The 27692-nt window shown below is 38.5% G+C and overlaps 1 protein-coding gene across 6 annotated transcripts; it reads left to right on the top strand.

Moving 5' to 3' along the window:
- Nucleotides 1-19909: 19909 nt before the first annotated feature.
- On the top strand, nt 19910-26800 carry LOC149143260 (uncharacterized). Of its 6 annotated transcripts, none has more exons than XM_089449188.1 (10): nt 19910-20129; nt 20233-20333; nt 20631-20688; nt 21802-22036; nt 24743-24976; nt 25072-25134; nt 25334-25424; nt 25596-25730; nt 26084-26199; nt 26338-26800. In XM_089449188.1, the coding sequence occupies exons 4-5, from the start codon at nt 21847-21849 to the stop codon at nt 24919-24921; spliced, it is 369 nt and encodes a 122-aa protein (XP_089305314.1). In that variant the 5' UTR covers nt 19910-20129; nt 20233-20333; nt 20631-20688; nt 21802-21846; the 3' UTR covers nt 24922-24976; nt 25072-25134; nt 25334-25424; nt 25596-25730; nt 26084-26199; nt 26338-26800. The 6 variants fall into 6 exon arrangements, 4 of the variants coding, with proteins under 4 accessions (XP_089305314.1, XP_089305311.1, XP_089305312.1 ...); XR_016264701.1 differs by lacking the exon at nt 25334-25424 and adding an exon at nt 22258-22322 and having other exon boundaries at nt 19913-20129; nt 26338-26789; XM_089449185.1 differs by lacking the exon at nt 25334-25424 and having other exon boundaries at nt 26338-26786.
- Nucleotides 26801-27692: the final 892 nt, after the last annotated feature.

The raw sequence follows: 27692 nt of genomic DNA, 5'->3' as shown, positions 1-27692 counted from the left end.
GTTCTTTACCTGCTGTGTCTTTCTCTTGTGAACCTGTAATAAAGGAATCCATAGGAGTTTGGATCCCTAGAGCTATGTCCTTTTGCGTGCTTTCTTCCCGATGCTGCTTGGCTGATTTTCTGCCTGGTCCAGGTTTCTTGTGGGTATCACCGGATGCACCAAGGTCCTTGGAGGAACTTCTGGTAGTTCTGATGGGGGGAGGACCAAAGACGGGCTGAGATGGGGTCGAAGAGATCAAGGGGGGCTCAATCCGAATCAATGATGGTTGATCAGGTTGAGGATCATCATAGGATACCTTCGATTTGTTTCTTGCTAAGGTCCTTTCCACTGAGTGAGGAGGGGAAGCTTGGAGGGGGGAAGAGGGGGAGATTCTGGGGCCTTTGGGGGAAGGAGGGGGAGATGGGAGATCCTCTGAAGCAAGGGATCCAAAGGGGTTGGTGGACGAGGGGATGACAGAGGGGAAGGGAGGAGTTCCGGAGTGAGGCACCTCAGGCTCAGGGGGTGGGTTTGATTTCTTCTTTTTCCTTACTATTTCCCATGCTTCCTCAGGGGTTTCAGAATTATTATTGACTTCTGATTTAGATTTAGAGCACCTATTGGCAAAATGACCATACTCATGACATACCTTACACTTGAAGGGAAGTTGCTCATAGTCCACCTGTTGAATATGCGTCCACTGATCCACTCTGAGTTTGACTGCCTCTGGAAGACCTTTGCCCAAGTCTACCTCCACACAGATCCTCGCACATGCATGCATATTTTCTTTTGGCTCTGATCTATCCACATATTTACCTATTGCATTTCCAATTGCTCGAACAGATTCATCGGCCCAACAGTGAAGCGGAAGATGCGGGAGGCGAACCCAAACAGGGACTGCGTTGGGTACATCCATTTCAGGATCGAAGTCCGGGGTCCAGCGGTTGAGATAAAGGCCTCTAGTGTCCATGAAGTATGGCCCATTCCTGAAAATTAGATTGCGATCCTCCACTGATTCGAAAAGGAAGGTAAAGAAGCCTCTTCCACAAAACCTAATCGCAATTTTCCCCTGGACCATGGCATTCCAGTTCCTTTCCACCCAACGTTGAACAGTTCGAGGGGAGGGCCATAGCCCCGTGAACTGTCCAACCAGGCCACGTTCAGCTAAGGCTACAGCAGATCTCCTTGGAAGAGATGGGGGAAGAGGGATTTCCGGAATTTCATCAAGCTTTTTGATAAATTTTGAGGCAGTAGGTCGGATCCTTTCAGAGATATTCTCAGGGATGAGAGAAGCAAAGGCCTTCTCGAGATCGGTCTGATCAGGAGCGGGAGGGTCCATCGAGCCTGGGGCGCTCAACGAAAGGCAAGGGAAGGGTGGGAGGGCAGGAGGCCCGGGAGAGCAAGAGATGCAGCAGAGGGCTGCCCTCAGAGGCAGCACGAACAGCCAGAGACGGGGCAGGAGGCCCAGAAGGCAAGCAGGAAAGGCACAGCGAGGGAAGCCCGCAGCGGGGGCTGCAAGCCCGGCAGCAGGGCTGCCAAGCTCGGTCGATGACGATCAGGGCGACCAGGGGCAGGAGAGCTCCATCTCCAACACGCGCCTATCCCCAACATTTTACATTTTAGTCCATTGTGCATTTCAATAATTATTTGTACAAATTTTACATTTTGCAGTTTTGGTATAAGTATTCGCTTTCACATTTAGATCACCACCTTTCTAAGCCTTAAGTTAAGTAACATTTAAGATATATTTGAGAAATAATTTTAGGCTCTCATTTAGCTAAAATTAACCAAGTCCTTGCATTTCACATAGTTTTAATATTGCATTTGCATATGAGACAGTCAAGTCTTTTCAACAGCAGTTTCCCATCTTTTACTTGATCCTTATTTTCTTCGCAAGATAGTTGACTCCACAAGGCAGTGGTATTACTTTCTTCAAATCATTTTGAATCCTTAAAACCTTGCACAATCTAAAACAAGTATTGGTTGCTTAGCTGTGTCTCTTCGGTTGGTTGGTTCCTAGCTAATCTTTCACTTTTTCATTTCCATAGGGTCTACCCCCCTAAGTATGCTATTGGAAGACAACTCAAATGGAGTGATTGGGGATCGGTGTGACAATCCCCAATTTGAGTCGTTGTCACGGTGCTTAGGCATTATGTGTGACAACAAGTCCCAACTTATGTCATTTTATGTCATACGGTATACCCACCTTGGTTTTAGTGGGGAAAATGAGTTATGTGGACCTCTTTGAGAGTCATGTGGTTAGTTGTGGATATGCATATAGATTCCAAGGATTTAGTGAGTTATGTGGAGCTCTTTGAGAGTCATGTGGTTAGTTGTGGATATGTATACAGATTCCAAGGATTTTGGTTGTTGTTCGGGGACTCTCAATCATTTTCCATGGATTGTAGTAGAGTACCTCTCTGAATGCTAAGCCACCATGCCATGATTGTAATAAATTATAGGTGTGTAACCCATGTGAAAATTATGCCCATGTGCTTGAGAAATCTATGGCATTGAGAAGAATCCATGATTGCTAAGAATCCCTTTAACTCCTAAGAATGTTTTTTCTAGGCCAATTTATGTGGGAGCCTTGTAATTAGTTGGGAGAAGCTAGAGTGATCGCACTGCAGTTAAGGGAATCCCCTTATTTGGATAGTTGGCATTAAAGAGGGAAGAGCGCTGCTGAGTTGAGATTGTTGTTACAGTGAATAGACTATAATAAATTTGAAATTGAGATGTGTGTGTCAAAGCTAGTTCCAACAACAGGTGTGTCCTTATGACCTCATAGCACTAGTACATATGGACAGAAAATCCGAAATTGTATTATGATAATTCGACCATACTATCAAATTTCACTCGCATTTTTTTTTTTTTTTTTTTTTCTTTAAAGCCCAAACATTTCTGTGATATTTAAAGAGCACAACTATCATTGGATATCCGAAGAGCACAACTATACGTTCGCCGGATACCTGATGACAAATCAGCTAATCGACATCTATAAATATATACACTATCATTATGTAACTCAACTGCATGCATTATTTATGATTCAAGAGACATGAACCTTGATAAGATGATTTCCATATGCCGCATTCACCAAACGTACGATCTGCTGTTGACATTTCTCCAAAAGCTTTGTAACAGCTTGATAAATTTTGTAATCTTTTCCTAAAGTAAGGAAAAGGGAGGTTGTATTTCGGGAATGAAGGTGTTCCCGAGAAAGGCAACCAATATAACCCTAGCCTTACAAAAATTGTGAGGCATCATATTCTTTTTGTTCTGCAAGATATAGACTAATGCAAGGGTTTGAGATTCCAAGGGTATTGGAAGGACGACTTGAAGTTTGAAGGAATCCATGGCCTTGAGACAATTCTACAACGAAATAAGGGGTTTGAAGCTGAAGCGTGTTCTTGAATATATAAAGCCAATGCTGTCCAAGGACTTAATCAAGACGAAGGTCACCCAAGATATGGACAATTTCAATGCCAAATATATCCAGACAGGCTTGATCAAGCTACTAAACCATGTTGTTTACGATGGTCTGGCTATTTCTTATTTGGTTGTGCTGCTCGTAGAGCGTCATCATCTCGAGCACGAGAAGCACAAGAAGGAGCATGATTGCTATTAATTTCAATTTCAGGTCCTTACTCTTGCCTCCTGTACATTCCTTAAAAGTGTTCCTGCCGAAAGAAAACTTATTCATTGTAGATCGGAGAGAATGATAAACGTATGTAATGGGTAATGGATCTTTGAAAAGGTTTAAGAAAAAATGAACCCATTCATTGTAGATCGGAGATAATGATAAACATATGTAATGGATCTTTGAAAAGGTATAAGAAAAAATGAACCCTAGGCGGAAACCCTTTATTTACTTATACAATTCCTCCCATAAATAAGAAAAATAGATAACTTAGGGTATGATTTGAATCGGGTTGTTAAAACCAATGGTCCCAACCTAACTCCAACTAATTTTATGGGTCTTTTTGTTTGCAATGCTTCAACTGGAGTAGTGAGAACAAAGAACGTAGTCGATGCCCTTGATTAACTCTTAAATTAAAGGTCCAGTACAGGAGAATGCACCTGCACATCTCGTTTCAGATATTTTCTGTTTAGTGTTAGTTCTGAAACTGATGCCATCTATAGACTAAAACATGCCTTTTACTACACCAAGAATTTCTTATTCTGTTAGGAAATCCAGTTATTACTTTTGCGTTCTGTATAGTTTTGACATGGTGCCATTTTTTGCAGTCGGTTGCTTCAGTTCGGCCTATGTAAGCACATGTTAAATCCATTAGGATAGAGTACAAGTGGTTCTTTTCCGGCTTGTCAGAATTTGCGTTTCGCATGCTCATGGTTTCTTTTTGTGTGATTAGATATTAGTTAGCTGTGTTTCATGTGAAATTCTGGAATGATTGGTTGACTTAGCACATTGACATTTCCTGTGATTGTTGTAATGATATAGTTAATATAACACCTGTTAACTTCTTGGTTTATAGCAGTAGCGTAATTGTCTCTTAGTGTACTTCTTGATAGTTCAGAGTATTAAGTAGGGTGTTGATGAGTGAACCCACAGTGCTGTAATATTGTCCACAACATTTCCAAAAAATGAACAAGGGTGTTGTAACGTATGTCTAACTCAAATTAGGACAAGAAATTTGTTTTTTAAATCAGGTTTTTAATGACATGTTTCCCCTTCAACCTTCTCGAAATGGTCAAGGGTTGCTGTCTAAATATATCTGTCTGTTCAAACTTCATTGTGCAATTCCTTTGCTTCTTTTGTGTGCCTGTTAGTTACATGATTCCAAATCTTGTCAACATGTTGTATGTAGACATCCTCAAAAGTATTCATGTTTCACAATCTGCCATGTCTTGTTCAATAAGTCAATCAGTCTTGGTTGGCAAGGAGTTAATATCCCGGTCCAATAAGTCAATCAGTCTTGGTTGGCAAGGAGCTAATATCTCTGTCCAATATGTCAATCAGTCTTGGTTGGCAAGGAGCTAATATCTTGCCAAAAAGATTAAAATTAAATTTGAGTCTCCATAAATGTCAACCTTGTAAAGGCCATGGTCTAGACTCTAATGTCCTTCTCAATCCATGCAAAGCTGTAGAGAGTCCCACAATCGTCACGGTTGATATGACAATGCCTAATTGAAATGAGCTTTTAAAGTAACTAGGCTTGAAATTGACAAAAAGTGAGGCAAAAGAGCCAAGAATTTGAATTACATCGAGAAGATATTGGGAAAGATTTGGCAAGTACAAAATATAAGTACACACACTCATTTAAGAAGAGGTTGAGTAGCGTGAGTCTAACGTGGTCCAACCAAGCTATACTCGTAATTAAGTGCCATCAAATAAGTATGGGGCTTTGTCACTTTCGAGGATGGTTGGGAGAAAGGAAATTTTCTCTACAAGATTTTCTAGATTTATCTAATTCACTAATTCTTATTAATTGAGCCATTCTTTCTTCATTGTAATTGATTGATTTCTATTCTCTCCTCATAGTTTCTATCGATTCAATTAGTAAGGCTTTGACCTTGTTGGTTGCCCTTTACTCATTCTTTCCCGTCTCATTAAAAGCATTGATTTAATTATCAGGGCTTTGACCTTGTTGGCTATCCTCCACTCTCTTTCCCTTCTTGTTAAAATTATTGATTCAATTATTAGGGCTTTGACCTTGTTGCCTATCCTCTACTCATTCTTTCTCGTCTCATCAAAAGTAACTACGTTTATGTCATTATAGATAGTCCTCCAAACAAGATTAGCCAATTGAGACCAATTGTGAAAATCTCTAAGTCTATCCGTTAGAAATTTTATCTGTATTCTTCTGGTTTATTTCTCTTACTTGTTAATTCTGAACAAGTTATTTAAAACATATAAACATCGAAATAAACACAATACAGTCTCAAACATCTACAGATCAACAACTGAGAGAAATAGCAAACACATAAGTGACACCATTATTTTCGGACAACTCGTCCCCGGAAAAACCCAATGCGGGAAAACAGGTGCAACAATTATGAGGGTTATATTATTATGCAATATATCTTTGCGTACAACTCAGTGCCAAACTGGCTGACCCGACAGAGAAAAAATAACCTGCAGTAATACCTCTTTATTCGGAAGTAGGTATTCAGAAAACCTGCCCCACGAAACCTTCTCCAGCAACATTGAAGCCCTGCGTCAGCCCTATTGGCCTTTGCGTCAGCCTCAGAACCCTCTGCGTCAACCCTTTGAGGCACTGCGCAGCCTCTGGGACCCTTTGCATCACTCCTGTTGCCCTCTGTGTGGATGACGCAGACCCTCTGACCTCTGTGTTGTCTCTGTTGGGCTCTGCGTGGCCTGCTTTGGCTTCTATGTCTGCCTCTCTCCCTGTGCACTGGTCTCTCAGCACTATCTATTCCTCTTTGTCTAGTACTCACTGCCCCTCGCTGCTGATCACTGGTTCAACTTTACTTAGCAACCCCACTTTAGTAAATCGAATGACTGATCACTTTGGTGTATTCTCCAATTGGCCCTCATGCCTCTTCTTATACTTTTCCTGTTGGTCCTTCAACGACCGAGATTACATCTCTAATCAACGACTAAGATTAGATTTGGCTTGATCCATGACTTTTGGAACGTTCTAACCCAATTTTACATTAATACCCATTAGTATTTTATTTTTCCTAAGTTTAGACTTAGGAACTCCATTAAAAATATTAATTATTTTAATATCTCCCAAACTGGGTACAATCTGCCCAAACCATTTATGGGTCTTGGAGATCTCATGTGCTTTAGCCTCTCCACCAATTTTCATGGCTAGAGCACATCCAATGCTACCCCAAATCAACACTCCCTCTTAGTGAGGACTGTGCTCTAATAATATTCCTCATTGAGCATTACTCTGATTATATGGCACCGATACCTGTGCTGATGCTAGGCATCCTCGCCCAACATTCTCTGCACCGTTGCATCCTGTACTGCTGCCCATGGCCCTGCCACTGCCACTGCTGCATCCGTATGACAGCTCCCTTTGCATTTGTGCTGCTGTTGGTCCTTTCTCCCAACACTACATCTGCACTGCAACCCCCTCTCATCATGCTACATCGTGTTATTGCATACTGCTACTGCACTGCAACTCAGTTACTGAGAAGTAAGCAACTAATCCACCCAAAATTGACATCCCTGTCAAGCTAGCATCACTCCCTACGCTGAAGCTCTCTCTGCCGCTAACAAGTGCTCTCTCTACTGCCTCTATGTTGTTGCAACAACTCCATGCATCTTGCACCACTGCAAACCTCTCTGTGCCATCCCGCACTGTTGCAACACTCTCTGTGCCTCACGCACTACTGCAGCCTGCTAGCCTCGTGTTGCCCAGGGACTCCTGCACTGAAGCACTCTCCGTCGCTTCATCCGCATCCGTTTCTATCAACATCCACCATTCCTGCTACTCTCTCTTTGGGGCTCTCGTAGCAAGGTATAATCCAAGAGTATGGGTACCTTAAGGATTCTGTCCCTCATCGCCTGTAGTCTTCTTGAGTACCGCTTGATGTCTCCCCACCTCTTCTCTAGAGGCATATGAGCACTCATGGCACAATCATCATCCTCCTCTACCTCCTTTTCTGTCTTCGTTGGCGCTGCCTTAGATTTAGATGCCTTTCCCTTGTTCTTCTTCCTCGAACACTGGTTCGCATAATGATCTAGTTCCCCATAGTTGAAGCACCTGACCTTAGAGAGGTCCTTTTTCTTCCTCTTCTCCTGCGTTGGGTCCCTATAATACTAGTGATTACCCCATTACTATTGTATTTATACCCCTTATTTATATTGTTGTGCCCCTATTACCGCCATGTTGTTATTTCTGTGCTCCATAGAATCCCTCTATTGTTATTTTTGTGGCTTTATATTATTATTGTTAGGTCGGCTGGATTATATTGTGACTCCTTAGACTCCTATATATAGAAATGAGGTTTTGTCATTTGTATCATCGAAGAATTGTTCATTTATGTAATGTAAAGGAGGTTGCCCCCTCGAAGAGGCTGAATTTTAAGGCGTTGATCTATCTTTTCTATCTTTTCTTGAGCTGGTTTCATAACATTTGGTATCAGAGCTTTGGATTCTAGGGTTTCGCTGCTCCAAACAGGTCATCGTGGCATTTTCGCTATAACTTTTTTTCTGTGACGTTTCAGAAGTCGCAAAAAAAACCCATTTGAGAAGAAATCGCGCTGAACCTTGGGTCTGAATTTCAGAGCTTTTCGCGCGATATTTGCGGAGATATGATCTGAGGAAGTTGGTCTTTTTGCAGACTCCTGAATTACATTCAAAACAGGTGACCTGGGGAAAATTGTCATAACTTTCTCTCTGGGGATCAAATTGAAATTTCGTAAGAACGTAAAGAAAGAGGACGGACTGTAGTTTCTTGTATGCGTGTTTCAGATTCAAAGGTTGAAACAGTGACTCGTGGCACGTCGTACAAGTTCGCTCTACTGAACTAGTCTAAAAGCAAGTCACTGTGGGAGATTTCACATAACTCTTCCTTGGAGAATCCAATTTGGGTCAGACTTGTGGCATTGGAAAGAGGACACAGAAGGCTACTACAGGTCACAATTTCAGAACTTGATGATTTGAAATTACAGAGATACATCAGATTCAATATCAGGTTTCTATAAAGTGAAAAAAGGTGTGTAGTTTTTTTTAAATTTTTGTGTAAGCTTGGTTTAACGGAATTCAAAGGGCATAGTAAAGCATTATTATCGGTAACTGATGCCCCGAGGAAAGAAAATGCAAACACCTAGTAAGGAACCTGAAAGCTCTAGCATGACTCATGAAGAAGAGGAAGAAATGCTACATGATATATCAAAATTACAAGAACAAGTGCAACAAATGTCACGCTCACAAAAGCTAACAGAAGCTAAGATAAGTGGCGTGGAATCTAAGATAAATGGCGTGGAATCTAAGATAAAGGGCATGGAAGCTAAGATGGATGATTTGAAGACAGATTTGAGGACATATTTGAAGACAGACATGGCAGATTTGAAGACAGATTTGACAAATTTTCTACAAGAAATACTTACTAATGGTGAAAAGGTTGTAAAGGAAACTCATGATGTGAACAAAAGTAATGTTAATCATGATTCCATAGACGCTAATGTTGGATCGAAGATCCACCATATTCCAAAAATCGATATGAGGAAGTTTGATGGCAAGGATCCCGCCACATGGATATTACAGATGGAGCAGTTCTTCGATCTCAATAATGTGCAAAACACACAAAAGGTACGTATGGCAACTGTATATTTGGAACCAAATCAGTTTGTATGGTATCAATGGCTTTGTTCTCGTAAAAAATTTATCACTTGGGCAATTTTTACGGAAGAATTGATAGCACATTATGAAGATACAAAAAGCAACACTTTTTTTAGCCAATTGATAAGTCTCAAACAAAAGGGTTCAATAATGGAGCACATTGAGGAGTTCCAAAAATTGAACATAAGGGTAAAAGATATTCCAGAGGAGCATAGGATTGATGTGTTCATAGGGTCTTTAAAGGATAATATCCAACATGATGTTCGCCTTTGGGAACCTGATTCATTAGAGAAGGCATTCAGGTTAGCAAGAAAAATGGAAAGCAAAATTATGGCAACCAGGAAGCATACCACTCACAACAGACGGAAGTGTTGTTGCCCCGAGTCTTCCACAACCTATAAGGTTGACACCACAACAATTGGAAGAAAAAAGAGCAAAAGGGCTTTGTTACAGTTGTGATAGCAAATACACTAAAGGTCATAAGTGTGCTGAGAAGAAATTATTCTACATAGATTGTGAAGAGGAAGAAGAAAAGGAGCAAGAAAGGTCAAAAGAAGAAGATATACTCCAGGAACAAAGCCTAGATGAAGAACAAATAAATCCGACCATATCTTGTAATGCATTGGCGGGAATTACCACTCCTCAAACCATCAAGATAGAAGGACAAATCAAGAAGAAAAAGGTAATAGTGTTGATTGATTCAGGAAGCACCCACAATTTTATTCATTGTAGGGTAGCAAAAGAATTGAATTGCTTCCTATATCCAGCACCAGAGTGTCAAGTGATGATTGCAAATGGAGGAACAATAAATTGCTCTGGAAAGTGCCATAATATCAAGCTATCCATGGGAGAATATGTATTGACTAGCCCAATGCTTTCCATTCCAATGGGAGGTGCTGATGTTGTACTAGGAGTCCAATGGCTACAATCCTTGGGTACAATAGCTTTTAATTTTCAAGAACTTTTCATCAAATTTTCTACGGAAGGAAAGGAAGTTGAATTAAGGGGTATTGCAGGGAAACCAGGAAAGATAATCAGCTCTAATGGTATGACAAAGCTTCTAAAAAAGGAGCAAAGAGGTGTAATTGCACAATTATGTTCGCTAGATGTTTCCACATCGGAATCATCTATTTCTCCAGATCTCCAAAAAGTCCTGGACAATCATTCCAAGGTATTTGAGACTCCCAAAGGTCTCCCACCTATGCGTGATCATGATCATGCTATTCATCTGATTCCAGGAAGTGTTCCTCCAAACATCAGGCCGTACAGATATCCCTATGTCCAAAAAAGTGAAATTGAACGTATGGTTGCAGAAATGCTAGAGGCTGGTATAATTCAACCAAGTCAAAGTTCTTTCTCTGCTCCAGTAGTATTGGTGCACAAGAAGGATGGATCATGGCGCATGTGTCCGGATTATAGGGAGCTCAACAAGCTCACTATTAAAGATAAGTTCCCCATTCCTGTCATTGATGAATTACTGGATGAATTGCATGGATCAATTTACTTCACCAAGTTGGATCTTCGTTCGGGATATCATCAAATCAGAATGAAGATTGAAGACATTCCGAAAACGGCATTTAGAACTCATGAGGGTCATTATGAATTTTTGGTCATGCCTTTTGGCCTTACCAATGCACCTTCAACATTTCAAGGTTTGATGAATTCAATTTTCAAACCATTCCTTAGAAAATTTGTGTTAGTATTTTTTGATGATATACTAATCTACAGCAAGTCTTGGAAGGATCATGTTGAACATGTTGACAGGGTGCTACAACTATTGGAGGAGAAACAATTATATGCAAAAAGATCCAAATGTTTCTTTGGAGTCCAGGAGGTGGAATATTTGGGTCATATTGTATCTCATGAAGGAGTTAAGGTAGACCCTAGCAAAATTAAAGCCATTAAGGAATGGAAAATCCCCACATCCATAAAGCATCTGCGAGGATTTCTTGGGTTGACAGGGTATTATCGCAAGTTTGTTAAGAATTATGGGAGAATAGCAGCACCTCTAACAACATTATTGAAGAAAGATGCATTTTCATGGACTCCGGAAGCAACAAAGGCCTTTGAACATCTTAAAGAGGCAATGTGCCAAGCACCGGTCTTAGCTACACCGGACTTCACAAAAACCTTTATTGTGGAATGTGATGCTTCAGGAAATGGAATTGGTGCTGTTCTAATGCAAGATGAAAGACCCATTGCTTTTGAAAGTCGTCCAATCAAGGGAAAGTTTTTAAGCAAAGCTATTTATGAGAAGGAAATGTTGGCAATACTCCATGCACTTAAGAAATGGCGACCCTACCTAATGGGAAGACACTTCAAGGTAAAAACGGATCATGATAGCCTTAAATACTTTTTAGAACAAAGATTATCCTCTGAAGAGCAACAAAAGTGGGTCACAAAGATGTTGGGTTATGACTTTGAAATCATCTACAAAAAAGGGAAGCAAAATGTGGTGGCAGATGCACTCTCAAGAAAGGATGAGGATGTGGAAGCATTGTTGTGCGCCATTTCTATTATCCAACCAGATTGGATAAACGAAGCAAGGGAGGAATGGAAGAATGACGAAGAAGTGTGGGCACTTATTCGAAAGCTACAACAAGATTCCAGTACGTCTGATACATTTAGCTGGCAAAATGATTCGTTATGGTACAAAGATCGCTTATACCTCTGTAAGAATTCCCAGCTAAAACAAAAGATTCTTATGGAATTGCACACTTCTCCCTTAGGAGGGCACTCAGGATTTTTAAAAACTTACCACAGGGTTAAGAAGGAATTTTTTTGGGATGGCCTTAAATCAGATATTCAAAAGTTTGTGGCGGAATGTTTGGTTTGCCAACAAAATAAAGTTGAAACAATTAAGACACCGGGTCTATTACAACCTTTATCCATTCCAAGCCAACGTTGGGAGGAGGTTTCAATGGATTTTATCACAGGTTTACCCAAGTCTGAGGGAAAGAGTGTCATCATGGTGGTAGTTGACAGACTTACCAAGTATGCACACTTTTGTGCATTATCACATCCATTTAAAGCCAGTACAGTTTCTACTGCATTTATGGAAACAATTCAAAAGCTACATGGAAACCCAAAGATTATTGTAAGTGACAGAGATCCCATTTTCACTGGAAATTTTTGGACAGAATTATTTTCTTGTCTTGGTACTCAGTTAGCTCATAGCTCATCTTATCATCCTCAATCTGATGGGCAAACTGAGATAGTAAACAAATGTTTGGAAGGATATCTTCGTTGCTTTGTATCTGATAAACAGACACAATGGGTCAAATGGTTGCCTCTGGCTGAATGGTGGTATAACACTTCCTTCCATACAACAACAAAAATGACCCCATTTATGGCACTTTATGGGTATCAACCACCATCCATCACATCATATTTAAGAGAAAATTCTAAGGTTCAGGCAGTGGAACATCACATCGAACATCAACAACAAGTCCTCCAACTCTTAAAGGATAACCTCGTGTTGGCACAAAATAGAATGAAACAACAGGCAGATCAACATCGCAGTGAAAGAAGTTTTGATGTAGGTGATTGGGTATTCCTACGGCTACAACCATATAAGCAAATGTCCCTAAAGCAAGCTAAGAAGGATAATAAATTATCACCAAAGTATTATGGTCCGTACAAGGTGTTGCAAAAGATTGGTACTATGGCATACAAATTGGAGCTTCCTGCAGCTTCTCGATTGCACCCAGTTTTCCATGTTTCATGTTTAAAGAAGGTTATAGGCGACAAGCTCCCAGTTCAAACAATATTGCCAGAACTTGATGAGGAAGGAAAAATTATATTGGAACCGGAAGCAGTCACAGAAACAAGAACTCGACAGCTACGAAATCGATCAATTTCAGAGTATCTTATCAAGTGGAAGAACTTATCCGCTGAAGATTCCACATGGGAGGATGAGAATTTTATGCAGAAGTATCCAGAACTACTCAAGCGTTGAGGACAACACTTTTTTGAAGGAGAGGGGCATGTTGGGTCCCTATAATACTAGTGATTACCCCATTACTATTGTAGTTATACCCCTTATTTATATTGTTGTGCCCCTATTACCCCCATATTGTTATTTCTGTGCCCCATAGAATCCCTCTATTGTTATTTTTGTGGCTTTATATTATTATTGTTAGGTCGGCTGGATTATATTGTGACTCCTTAGACTCCTATATATAGAAAGGAGGTTTTGTCATTTGTATCATCGAAGAATTGTTCATTTATGTAATGTAAAGGAGGTTGCCCCCTCGAAGAGGCTGAATTCTAAGGCGTTGATCTATCTTTTCTATCTTTTCAACATCCTGCTTTCCCACAGATGCCAGAGCTACATCCTTTTCCTCTTCCTTCTTGATCTAGACTCCTTCGTTGCTACTTTCGGTCTTCCTCAATCGTCTGATCTCTTCTTGGTGAAGAGCCGCCCATAATTCTTTCCAATTTGGAAGATTCGCCATACCCAGAATGCTCTGGACAAATGTCTCCCACTCCTCGGAGACTGCCTTTAGAGCGGTCCTCACCAACATCTCCTCATCTGGTGTGGCCCCTATGGAAGTCAATTGGTCCTAGATCTCCTTCAATCTCCAGAAGAAGTGATCTATCTACTCCCCCTTCTGCATCTGGTATGACCGCAGCTGATTCTTAAGTAACATCTTCCTCTGCACCGAAGTATGTTGGTACAACTTCTTCAAGGAGTCCCACATTTCCTTTACTGTCTCCTTCTTGGCAATATGTTGGACCACATGATCCTTGACCCCATCAAGGATGATGCATTTCGCCTTGGCCATTGCCTCCTCGTACTTCTCATTATCAGTCGGGTCAACTGGGATCGCCATTGTTCTCAAGGCGAAGGCCTTGATGCGATGTCTATCTAGAATGGACAGGATCCTGGCCTTCCAGACCACAAAGTTGGATGCCCCGTCTAGCCTATCCTGATCCCTCAGCCCATTCATGGCCATCTCTCTGCTCTTCTTGTCGACTCCTCTGAGTCTCTCTACTTCCCTCTGGAAGTTCTCTCTTCGACTCCTACTGAGTCTCTCTACTTCCTGCCTGGAAGTTCTTTGCTAGACTCCCTCTGAGTCTCGATTTCCCTTCTGGAAATCCTCCTGCCAATCGTCAAGTCGCACCTCTCCGATCTTTTGTGCACCTGCAACACTGATCTGGATTCCTTGGCTAGAAATCCGCCTCGGTAGCGACTCCCTCTACCTTGGTTTTGCCTTGTTAGGTATTGTTCTGCCGACAACACCCCACCAACTTCACTCACTGCAAACTGCCCACATCTTCCTATGCCCCACCAACTGAAGGACTGAGCCTCTAGGCTTTGCGCAATCCTGACACTGGCAAAAGGCTCCCTCAGCCAACTTCGTCCACCCTCTTGGTCTCTGTGTGGCTCTGTGTGAGCCTTTTTTTGCCCTCCTAAGCCTCTGTGTTGGCCTCTCTCTAGCCCAGACTAATGACGCAGTCCCTCTGCATCAACCCTTCTTCTGTCGCTTTCTGCAAGGATCAACTTCTGTCACTCGGGACAGCTGATTCTGCTACAAATGCTCTGCTTAGCTGATGCCTTCAGCTCTCCTGTGATTTGCAACCACCCTCTGATACCATGTTGAAATTTCGAAGACTATCCGTTAGAAATTTTATCTGTATTCTTTTGGTTTATTTCTCTTACTTGTTAATTCTGAACAAGCTATTTAAAACATATAAACATCGAAATAAACATAATACAGTCTCAACTATCTACAGATCAACCACTGAAAGAAATAGCAAACACACAAGTGACACCGTTATTTTTGGACAATTCGTCCCCAGAAAAACCCAATGCAGGAAAACCAGTGCAACAATTCTGAGGGTTATATTATTATGTAGTATATCCTCGAGTACAACTGGGTGCCAAACTGGCTCACCCGACCGAGAAAAAATAACCGGTAGTAATACCTCTCTATTTGGAAGCAGGTATTCAGAAAACCTACCCCACGAAACCCTCTCCAGCGACACTGAAGCACTGCTTCAACCCTCCTGGCCTTTGTGTCAGCGGAAGTAGGTATTTAGAAAACCTGCCCCACGAAACCCTCTCTAGCAACACTGAAGCACTGCTTCAGCCCTCCTGGCCTCTGCGTTAGCCTCAGAACCCTCTGAGGCACTGCGTAGCCTCTGGGACCCTCTGTGTCACTCCTGCTGCCCTCTGCGTGGATGACGCAGGTCCTCTGGCTTCTGTGCTGTCTCTGCTGGGCTCTGAGTGGCCTGCTTTGGCTTCTGCGTTTGCCTCTCTACCTCTGCGCTGGTCTCTCGGCACTATCTCTTCCTTTCTGTCCAGTACTCACTGCCCCTCGCTGCTGATCACTGATTCGACTTTACTTAGCAACCCCGCTCTAATAAATCGAATGACTGATCACTTTGGTATATTCTACCACTAACCCTCAAGCCTCTTCTTATACTTTTCTTATTGGTCCTTCAATGGCCGAGATTACATCTTTAATCAATGGCTAAGATTAGATTTGGCTTGATCCATGACTTTTGGAACCTTCTAACCTAGTTTTATACTAATACCCATTAATATTTTATTTTTCCTAAGTTTAGACTTAGGAACTCCATTAAAAATATTAATTATTTTAATATTTCCCAAATCGGGTACAATTTGCCCAAACCATTTCTAGGTCTTGGAGATCTCATGTGCTTTAGCCTCTCCACCAATTTTCATGGCTAGAGCACATCCGATGCTACCTCAAATCAACACCAATTACCATGGAGGATTGATCAACCCTTTAAGATTTTCTATTGGTTCATAGATTTGCTCTCATTTTAGGTAGCTTGCCAATAATGACAATTACCATGGAGGATTGATCAACCCTTTAAGATTTTCTATTGGTTCATAGATTTTCTCTCATTTTAGCTAGCTTGCCAATAACTACCTTGAAGGACCCCTCCTTTTTGATGGATGCTCTTGGTCAACACACATAACCATTGCCTTTTCCAATAATTTTTTTTAACTGTGAAGTTGATATCTTTTGTACCACTGTAATGAGTTAATAGCTCTTTTTTACTACAAAGATTCCATGGATGCAAAATGTATAGAGAAAGGCATAAATAAACGCTGAGGAAGTGCAACATACTATTAACACTACACACATTCACTCATCATAAGCCATATTGTTTCAGCAAGGAAAAATCTTTTCATGCGATCATCTTGTTGGTGGGATTCTACATTTGCTATGTGACAATTTCCACAAGGGCACTGTGCATCATATTGTAAACTGACAATAATGGCTCGTCCAACATCAAGATACCTGCCACAAGGAAGATGAGTATCAAGAAATGAATTTGAACTATTAAGAGGTTGAGAGCCCTGTTTGACCAATCAGGTAGTTTTGCTTCATTTGTTAGAAATTCATAGTCATAAAATGCTACAGAGTACTAAAAAACTTACTTAGTTGGCCATGTGTTAATAGATCATGTTAATACTCCAAGCCAAAGCTTTGATAACAAGAAGAATTCCCTGTTAATCTTACTAAGTTAGTTGTGATTATATTCATCCGTAACCTCATTAGCTTCCCCTTGATGATCTTCTTTATGAAATGATTTTAGATTTTAAATCTAGATTCTATATTGCTATATTTTGGTGTACATCATAGTTTTGTCATAGATTGGATCCCTGTTTGTGCTCTAAAAATTAATCTTTGGGAGTGAAAAAGGAAAGGAATCCTAGAATCCAACCTCGTTGGAAAAGTTGCACATAAAAAAATGTTTGCATACATGGTCACAAATCTACATTTAGTTTAAAAATAAGACACTCAAGCACATATATGAAGTATTTCCAGTCTGAGGGTTAGCTGAGTGGTTTGACATGCAAAGCAGAAGCCACATCAGCTAAGGAGGTCATGAGGTCAAATCAACCTAGGTCTCTTCAGATTAGGAATACATCAGCATTTACCCCAAGCACCATCCACAAAATTAATGTGAAAATAAAGATTGCTTGTAGGGTTTCCCATGGAAATATATGTGTGTGTGTGTGAAAAGATGCCCAAAATGCAGTTCGAGTAACCAACATATTTTCAAACCTACCTTTCTTTAGTGCAAATGGCCAACGTTCACACACATCATAAAACTTTACAAACATCAAAACCTTGTTTTCTACATGGGGTCATAGAGTGATGCTGGAGACATTTTAACAAGTTAGAAAATTCTTGGATTTGTTTCGCAATGCAAAATTTTCCACTCCTTATCTGGGCATGCCACACAACTTCAACATCTTTAGGACAATCAAAAAATATTTGACACAATGATAACACGTTTTGACATGCTTGAGACATATCATCAGGTTTCAAACACATTGCAGCCATAATCAATTGAACTTGTCAAGTGATTTTTTTCTCAATGTAATAAGATTTGGACCAAAGGCTATAAATGGCTACAAGTTGGCCAACACTCAAATTGTAGTTTCAACTATGATGCTAAACTACCATAGATTTGGGACGGTAAGTAGTTTCAACTTTGAATCTGCAAGCATTGCTGTTTGAGACAGTATAAAACTTTAAAAGTTAGTTTACTCCTCTAGTCCAAAAGGTGATAAGTTATTCTGGGGTACCGTAAAGTTCTAATGTGAACGAAGTTGTCATCATGACAGTAGATCTCTTATTAAATAATTATATACTGAAAGAGAAACAATTACAGAGAAATACACCAGAGGCTCATGTTTTGACCAATTCTGGTTGGCATCCACTCAAGTTTTATGTAGAAACCTGATGATTACATAATGGACATTTTCCCATGCAAAACTCAAACACGGAAAATAGGAGGCTTCCTGACATGTTTTCATGTACTTAATGACCAAATGCTAATTGTTATTATGTGACTACATGGGACATCTTGACTCTTGAGGTAGAGTCTTCGGTAATGTTACATAATGTTGTGCTTCTAGGTTTGAAGTATCTCCCTTCCTCAAGTTTCTTATTAGGTACTAAAATTTAGGCTTAGGTGAGAGAAAACATTGTCAAGAAATCAACAGTGACAAAACCTATAAGAGAAGAAACTGCAAAACAATATATTAGCAAAAGCAGCTGCACTCAGATCATGCAATCAATGTTGACCACAATATTCTCTAAATGATTCTAAGCCAAAGATAAATCACATGCATTATTGTGTAGAAACTCAATTTGGATACACAAAAAAGGAGTTGCACTCAGAGCACACACTCAATGTTGACGACAATATTCTCTAAATGATTCTAATCCAGAGATAAATCACATGCATTATTGTGTAGAAACTCAATTTGGATACACAAGGGGCTGGCAAAAAACTGCATAAATTGAATTAGCAACTCAAGTACCATCTCAAGAACACCAATTGCAAGTGAAGATACAGAACAAGCCATCAAGACTATGATAACTATTGTCAGAGGAAATGTAAGTGTCCACAGGCAACAAGAATAAATGAAAAATTTCCCACCAAGTGTAACTTATTTGTCTCCACATAACCTATCTACAACAAAATGGAATTCTAACTCTTAACTTTATTCATGTACAAAGAGTAAATGACGCAACGCCTTAATTGCGCGGGGAGGGTAGACTGTTCCTGCGTAGTCTTAGTCAACCTCCATCCATTAGTTCACCACTTGCAGTGCCTATACCAAATCTCAGCTAATCCTTTATCTGCTTAGGGCATCTGTCCATCATGTGCATATAAAGGAAACATATTTTTGATGATAAAATTTATTGAGATGACACATTTTGTGTCTATGATTAATGAATGAATGAATGTTATATGTTAATGAATGATTGCTATATTTTTGATGATAAGATTTATTGAGATGAAGTATTTTGTGTCTATGATTAATGAATGATTGCTATATGTTTCTTTATATACAAAACCACATATGTTGCTTTATGAAATTTTTGTTTTGCTTGTGTCTGTGAATCTTAATATGTTGCTTTCAACTATTTTCTAGTAGATAGATTGGGTACTGGGGAATTGAGAGTGACGTTGAAGAGGGGGGGGAGAGCGGCCATAAAAGCTTCCACCTTCTCGCGGTTGGCCTTGTTTAGTAGAGAATAAATTAGGATTTGGATAACCTTGGAGCAAACCTCCCTTGATACAAAGTCAATGTTGACTTTGATGTTGCTCCCTCAAATTGAAGGAGGTTTGCTCCAAGCTTAGACTACTGCAATAAATTATCCTCGAAACCAAGAGGAGCTCATTCAGGTATCCATGCACTCAAGTCTTTTTAATTATTATTTAGTCAAAAAAATGTTTTTTAATTTATTTTATTATTTTGCTGATTCTTTTAAGTGCTTTAGGAACACTTTGTAGACAAGCTTTTGGATCTAGACAACTCCATATGCTTCAGATATACATGCAATGGTCAATCATCATACTCACAGGAGCTGCACTTTTATTGTCCATTCCATGCAAAAATGCAACGGTCAATCATCATACTCACAGGAGCTGCACTTTTATTGTCCATTCTCTGCCTTTTTGCAGAAACTATATTTAAACTGTTTGGCCAAACCACTGCCATTGTTGCTAAATCAGGACTTCTCTTGAAATGGATGCTTCCCTAACTGTTTGCATTTGCAGTAAATGTATTTGTTCTGAAGTTTTTACATGCACAGAGTTTAGTCTTACCTATAGTTTGGATCTCGGCAGGAGTGCTAATCTTGCGCTATATATTCTGTTGGATAACTGCCTTTAAACTAAAACTAGGCCTCATTGGTATTCTCATGACACATAATGTATCGTGCTGGCTTATGACCATCATTGAGTTTCAATACATAATGCGTTCTGCTTTATGCAAAGCTTATTGGATGGGTTTCAAATTAATTGCCATCCGCCAACGTCCATCATTCTTAAGACTATCTTTTTTTTCAGCCATAATGGTATTGTAAGTACTCAGCTCTTGTTATCTATAATAGTCACTTACTTGCAGCAGTAGGTTATGTAATGCTTTCAATGTTCTCACTGCTTTCTTCTTTGAATCATGCTAGGTTATATAAATCAGCCTGCAGATATGGTACTATCAGATCCTCGTTTTTCTTGCTGGGACATTGAATGATCCAGAAGTTGATAAAGATGCACTTCCCATAAGGTAGTTAATCCAAATGCTCCATGACATTGCTTATCAAAGGTGATCAATTATGTTTTTGGTTAAATTGTTGTCTGCATCATTTTTAATATTTATCAATAGCTACCAGATTACAACGATCTGTTTGATAATTCCTAATAGATTTTGGACTTCTAATAGTTTGAAAACCTTCAGTCAGTGAGCGTGATGGTCAATTTGTGATTTAACAGAAACTGCATGATAAATCTCAATTCATTCCTTTTTGAATCCAAAACGAGACTGGAATCTTAGTTTGAATGGGTTTCTCCTTTTAAATTGCAGCATTAGTATGATACTTCTGGAGATGATGATACCACTTGGCTTCAACCTTTGCTATAAGGTGAATTTTAAACCTGGAGAATTTTTTTTTATGTGCTTTATTACTCATTTTCCAAACAGAATATTGAAAATCTGCTACAAATTTTTTGTTATCGCTAGTCTGAAAGTGAATAATGCAGATCTTATTTCATTTCTCTCTTGTTAGACTTACTAGATTTAGACAGTATAATATGAATGATGTATTCTCTGCTTTGATTACAAACTTAAACTCTGATCTACACAACAATGCCAATGTACAAAATTCATACTTGTAATTTCCTTGGTCTACATTGACCTGAAATCAGTGACACAATTTCTTGATATCTGATGTAGTTGGACATATTTCTCTCTTACATCTAGAGATTGGGCATATGAAGAAAGTGAGGCAATAGTTGGAGAAAACTTCTTGGCTAGTCTATTGGTTTTCATCCATTATAAATTAAGGCAACGTATGTTAAATTGGAGAGAAACTTCTAAGGCAGGCATCTGATTGATATAATTATGTGAACAGGCTCGTGTTCAAAGTCAAGCTAAATCAGTTGGTCACGGCCACAAGCGGCCCTAGTACTGTTAGAATCCAGTGCCCTAGATCTTATTCTTCTTCTCTGCTATTAAGCTATTCGAAATTTCCAACTTAAGCATTTTATTCAATGACAATGTGAAAGTGTATCTAAGCTGAAGAAGAAATCTTACTTCTCTGTTATTAAGCTATTCCAAATTTCCAACTTAAGCATTATGATTCAATGACAATGTGAAAGTGTGTCTAAGCTGAAGAAGAAATCTTATAATGGAGCTTAAAGGTAGTAACATCATTCCTAAAATGCAGTTCGATATGGTTGAGGAGCTATATAATTTGCTTACTGTTCATAAGCATTTTGAACTATTTGTGTTTCACTTGATTGTTGTTTAAACTTTATTCTATTAAGAAAATCTGAATGCACAGCCCACGTGCACTACAAAATCTTGTACAGATACAAGATAAAATCAGGGTCATGCCATATGATATGCCTAATGGTTTAGTTGTTTACTAGCTATATTCCTTGGGTTTCATAATTAAACAATTTCTGTAATATATGACTGCCATATACATTATGCTCCAGATGTTCCCTACTGTTCATAATAATCCCTTTTGCAGTGTAAGGGTCTTCAATGAACTTGGTGCTGGGAATGCTGAGGCTGCATGCATTTCAGTTTTTGTTTCGGTTGCTACATCCTCAATTATCAGCATATTCTTTGCAATAGTTTTTCTTCTTTGCAAAAATTGGGTTCTCTCTTCACGAGCAGCTCGACTGTTGCAGAAAGAGTCTCAGAGTTGGTTCTATATCTTACTGCATCTATCCTTCTTAATGGAATACATGCAGTGCTGTCAGGTAAGTACTTAACATCTGCACCGCTTATGATTTTTTTTATTAATTAACTATTTGTTACATGGTTAATTATTTAACCATGCACATTAGAGGGAAATTATAAAAGGAAATGGAAGCTAACATTTAAAACCATATTTCATTAGGTCTGGCGATAAGATCTGGTTCACAGTACTATGTTGCTAATGTGAAATTAATATCTTGTTATATGGTGGATTTTCTGCTAGGCATACCCAAATGTTTCAAGTCTGGATTGGGGATAACTGTAACTATTCAGCGTCCCTTGCTATAGGTGAATTTAATCATTTGTAATTGCTTGTATTTATTGGTCTTTACTTACAGGGTCCCTTGCTATAGGTGAATTTGATCATTTGTAATTCCTTTGTATTTATTGGTCTATGAGACTTGTTGCTTGAATGATATTTTTTTTCTTTCAGACAGTTTTTCTATATTCATGCTTGGATTGTTTTTTAAACAGTTTTTCTATGTTCACCATTACTACAGTGAGATAGTTGAAATGTATCAAAAGTCAAATCAAGAACACTAAACGGCAGTTTACATAACTGTAGTTTGAATAGCTGCTGCAGTTTTATAATGAAGGTTGCAGAAACTGTTAGTTCAAACTTTTGTCCTTTAAGCAGATGATGTTTCTGTTATGAATAAAATATTCATAACAAATATCAATTAATAAATAACATTAAATAACAAGTATTAATAATAATTAATTAATGTCCATTAATTATGAAGGGACATTGGTCAACAGATGTGACCACCCATCTTCGTGGCACCCTGCCACGAAGATGGGTGGTCACATCTGTTGACCAATGTCCCTTCATAATTAATGGACATTAATTAATTATTATTAATACTTGTTATTTAATGTTATTTATTAATTGATATTTGTTATGAATATTTTATTCATAACAGAAACATCATCTGCTTAAAGGAAGATGGGTGGTCACATCTTTTGACCAATGTCCCTTCATAATTAATGGGACATTAATTAATTTAATTAATGTTTTTGTAAGCTTGGCAGGACTTCACATCAAAGAGTGCCTTAACAGAGCACCCGATCACCGTCTATCCAAGAGCCCGTGGACAATTAATTAATTATTATTAATACTTGTTATTTAAGTTTATTTATTAATTGATATTTGTTATGAATATCTTATTCATAACAGTTTCCAACAATGTTTCTTGTTTTGCAATAAGGTTTAAGAGTTCTACAGCCTGTTGTTCATTTGTTCTCTTTCTGTTTTCTGTGTTCACTATACTCTAGTTAGATTCCGAACATGGTGTCAGAGACAAGTTCTGATTGATGAAAATGAGCTCCTAGTAAAATTATAAATCAAACTTTCAGACCTGCATATCTTGAGGACAAGAAGTTTGTAAGTGGGGTGCATTGTAATGAATGTGAATGTCACAGTAAACAATGGCTGCCACCATGGAGTATTGTCTAATTGAGAAGTTTGATAGAGAACATCAAATTTTCAGACCTGCATATCTTGAGGACAAGAAGTTTGTAAGTGGGGTGCATTGCAATGAATGTGAATGTTACAGTAAACAATGTCTGCCACCATGGAATATTTTCTAATTGAGAAGTTTGATAGAGAATATTGTGGCTGCCTCCATGGAATATTGTATAATTGAGAAGTTTGATAGAGAAAATTGAGTCTTTGGAAACTCAAGATGAATGATTCTTGTAGATAGATAGAAAGAAAATATATTGATTTACACAAATGACCCATAATATGTTAATGGGACTCTCTTTCTTGGCTTAAAATGGTCAAGGAAAGTTTGCCAGAGGATTTGGGTTACAAGAGGTGAGGCAGAAAGGCTCTTGATGTGATCTATTCGAAACTTAGAGACTCATTTGCTTCATGCAAGTCATGTAGAGTTACCAAAGACGCTGGGTAATTGGGATATTTTGAGCAGTGCTTTGAGACATGGAACACATCAAATATGATCTCCCTATGCTATAAATTCTTCAACCTGAAGATGAAAAGAGACAAATAGGGAAACACACACTGTTATCAAACCAGAAATTAAAATTAGGTACAGTGTGGGAAATAATTTTTCTGAGGTTTTGCTGCATCAAATGTGCCTTTTTTTGAAATATATGCAAAACCAATTTAAAATTTTGAAAAATTGCAAATCCTTAGTCCTAAGCTTGTAGCATGTATTCATACCATGTGTTTGTGCCCTGTGTCCATCCTCTGTACCTGCACTTATACTCTTCTCTATTCCCATACCTATTACCAACGAGTGTGCAACATTGTGCCTAGACTCATGCTCCTTCCTGCCTCTACTGCCATTGGAAGATTGAAATTGTTGAAAAAGTGATTGCTATTGAAAGAAGAAATAGAAGAAATTGATTAAGTGTTTGTTATAACATATAATACTAGAAAATTATAGAAGAAATTGATTAAATGATTTTTATAGAATAAATTGATTAAGTGAGTGTTATAGCATATAATACTGGAAAATTAACAGCATATGTGGTAGACATTTGGAGATGTGCTATTTCTTTCTGTGTGATGATGAATTAATTTGTGGGTAGGTCTCATTCATTAGTTAGCTCTCTTTTTTCCAACACTATAATATTGGGTAGATTGCTTTGCTCCTGTATTTTTAAATATATGTGGTTTTATTTTTGTACTTTAGATGAACTATTTGATTGCTAATTTTGTTTGTCTTGCTGCTCTTTGACAGCATCCACCAGTAGTAGCTTTTTCATATCCAATGGGTCGTTGGCAGATGCACATGCTCCACAAAACCAGGGGGAAGCTGAAATCCTGCTGCTGTTGCTGATGGACAACACTGCGACTGGACAAAACTTGTTGGGTGAAGTCTTGAAGTCAAGTAGTGTGCAACAACCACCGACTCTGTAACCTCCACATGCAACTACTACAACTCTTGTAACAATGCAAGGACAATCAATAGCTGGTAATTAACAGGATATTGCTTCTGTGACTCAGACATCTGTTTTAGGGGTCTATACGTCATTTTTAGATCCTATTCAACTCCTACTGTGATTGTAGGCAATGCATCAGGTTGGGATGATGTTGGAGGATTATATATATGCGTACATTGCTAGTCAACAGGTATGCATTCCTTGTCTTTTTACAGGTGAATTTTTTCTCAGTTATTGTTTATGCAAATCCATATGCATGCACTAGTAATTGAACTATATTATAAATTTCAGGGTGAAGGATCTATTATTTCTTAGTTTAATACTGCAAAATAATTAATGTCTAGCATACATTGCCGCATATACTAATTTTAGCAGAATGCAAACATTAGAGATTCTAGAGATACCAGATCAAGTCGAGCCAATCAAGGTCGGGATGGAAGTGGGGTTGTCAGAGGAAACTATCTTCAGTGCTATCATATTGTATGAATTGTGTGTTTTCGTGTGAGCTTTATTGTGTTTAACAATTGTTAGCCAAATATTAAGATTTCTTTAATCTTACCATAAAGGGGAAAGTAGAATGTTGACGTGTTAATAGAAAAGTTAAAACACTACAGATAGAATTTATACAATTCTTTGTATGTTTACATGCAGTTGTTGGTAGGGGCTCCAATATGGCAAGGGAGAATGGAGGCTACCAAAGTATAAAACAAGGGTAGCTGAAACTCTGCTTTCCCTTCTCCCACGACTTCATAGAATGTTCAAACTAAGCGGTTCTCCCGTATCAAGGTTGGGTATTCTTAAATTTCTCAGATTGATTTTACTTTCATATATGTTTAAAGAAATCTGGAAGTTTTGGCAATGTCTAAGAAATCTGTAGCAAGTTGCAATGTCTCTCCCTTCTTCGATTGTGTTCCCACTTTTAAAGCAATAACTGCTTATGTGATAGACATTTGGAGATGTGCTATTTCTTTTTCTGTGATCATGAATTAATCTGTGGGTAGGTCTCATTTTTTAGTTAGCTCTCTCTGTGACACTATAATGTTGGGTGGATTGCTTTGCTCAAGCCTCTCTCTTTTTAAATATATGTAGTTTCGTTTTTGTACTTTAAATAACTATTTGCTATTTTGTTTGTCTTGCAGCTCTTTGAATGTCTCTCCCTTTTTCGACTGTCTTCCCATCTTTGAAGCAGTTGCTTATGTGGTAGACATATGGAGATGTGCTATTTCTTTTTCTGCGAAGATGAATTAATCTGTGGGTAGGTCTCATTCTTCAGTTAGTTCTCTCTTTTTTCAGCATTGTAATGTTGGGTGGATTGTTTTGCTCAAGCTTCTCCCTTTTTAAATATATGTAGTTTTATTTTTGTACTTTAAATTAACTATTTGCTTTCTTGCAGATCTTTGACAATATCCACTAGTGGTACCTTTGTCATATCCAATGGGTTGAGGCAGATGCTTGTGCTTCATAAAACCAGGCAGGAAGATGAAGACCTGCCGCTGGACAAAACTTGATGGGTCATGTCTTGAAGTCAAGTAGTGTATATGCAACTCTCCATTACGGAGAGGACAAAGCAGCAAGGAAAATAATAATAATAATAATAATAATAATAATAATAATAAAATCCTCTGTTGCGTGGACCTCAACTCAACAACTATATAGTTGACTCTGTCAAGTGCTTATGACACGTTTCAGCATTTTTTTTGCGGGGGCAGTTCTGCTTATTGCATACCTTTTGATTAAAATCATTATAATCATAGTTAATCTGGGGTTATTAGTCACAATCGTGTTTATGATTCATGACACATTTCAGCATTTTTTTTAGAATTTGTTTTGGTGGGGCAGTTCTGCTTATTGCATACCTTTTGATTAAATCATCATAATCATTATAGTTAATATGTGGTTAATAGTCACTATTGTTGGGCGTGTTTATGATTCACCAAATATGGGACTATTAGTCACAATTTTCCATATTAGTCATAATTGTTGGGCATGTTTTATATAGTTAATATGGGGTTATTAGTCACAATTGTGTTTATGATTCATGAAATATTGTGTTTATGATTCATGACACATCTCAGCATTTTTTTTTGGAATTTGTTTTGGTGGGGCAGTTCTGCTTATTGCATATCTTTTGATTATAATCATTATAATCATTATAGTCAATATGAGACTATTAGTCACAATTGTTGGGCATGTTTATGATTCACCTAATATAGGACTATTAGTCACAATTGTTGGGCATGTTTCTGATTCACCAAATATGGGATTATTAGTCACAATTGTTGGGCATGTTTATGATTCACCAAATATGGGACTATTAGTCACAATTGTTGGGCTTGTTAACGATTCACTAATAATGGGAGTATTAGTCAATTGTTGGGCTTGTTTACGATTCACCAAATATGGGACTACTAGTCACAATTGTTGGGCATGTTTATGATTCATTAAATAATATAGTGTTGTGACTATGCTCATAAATATTGCACTATTAAAGTTTTTCTGGCTTTGAATGCTTATATTTGTAATCTTGTTTTTAGTATATCTGATTTTTTATGATAGATATAAATAGATGAAAACAAATGAAAAGCAAAGGAATCCTTTCAAACAAGAAGAGAAATTCCTCTGGAGTATGAGGGGAGTGGCACTTGATGTGGAAGTCCAAGAGAAATTATCCACATCAAGGGAAATTAGACAATCGAGGTTGATATATATAGGAAATAAAAGGTGCAATGGAAGATTCTATTGAACTTC

Source organism: Pinus tabuliformis, chromosome X (assembly GCF_031772625.1).
Source record: "Pinus tabuliformis cultivar Carrire ecotype Pingquan chromosome X, CPIR1, whole genome shotgun sequence".
In the NCBI taxonomy this organism is placed as follows: Eukaryota; Viridiplantae; Streptophyta; class Pinopsida; order Pinales; family Pinaceae; genus Pinus; species Pinus tabuliformis.
The sequence above is the reverse complement of the archived record's forward strand: the minus strand, read 5'-3'. Positions and strand labels throughout refer to the sequence as shown.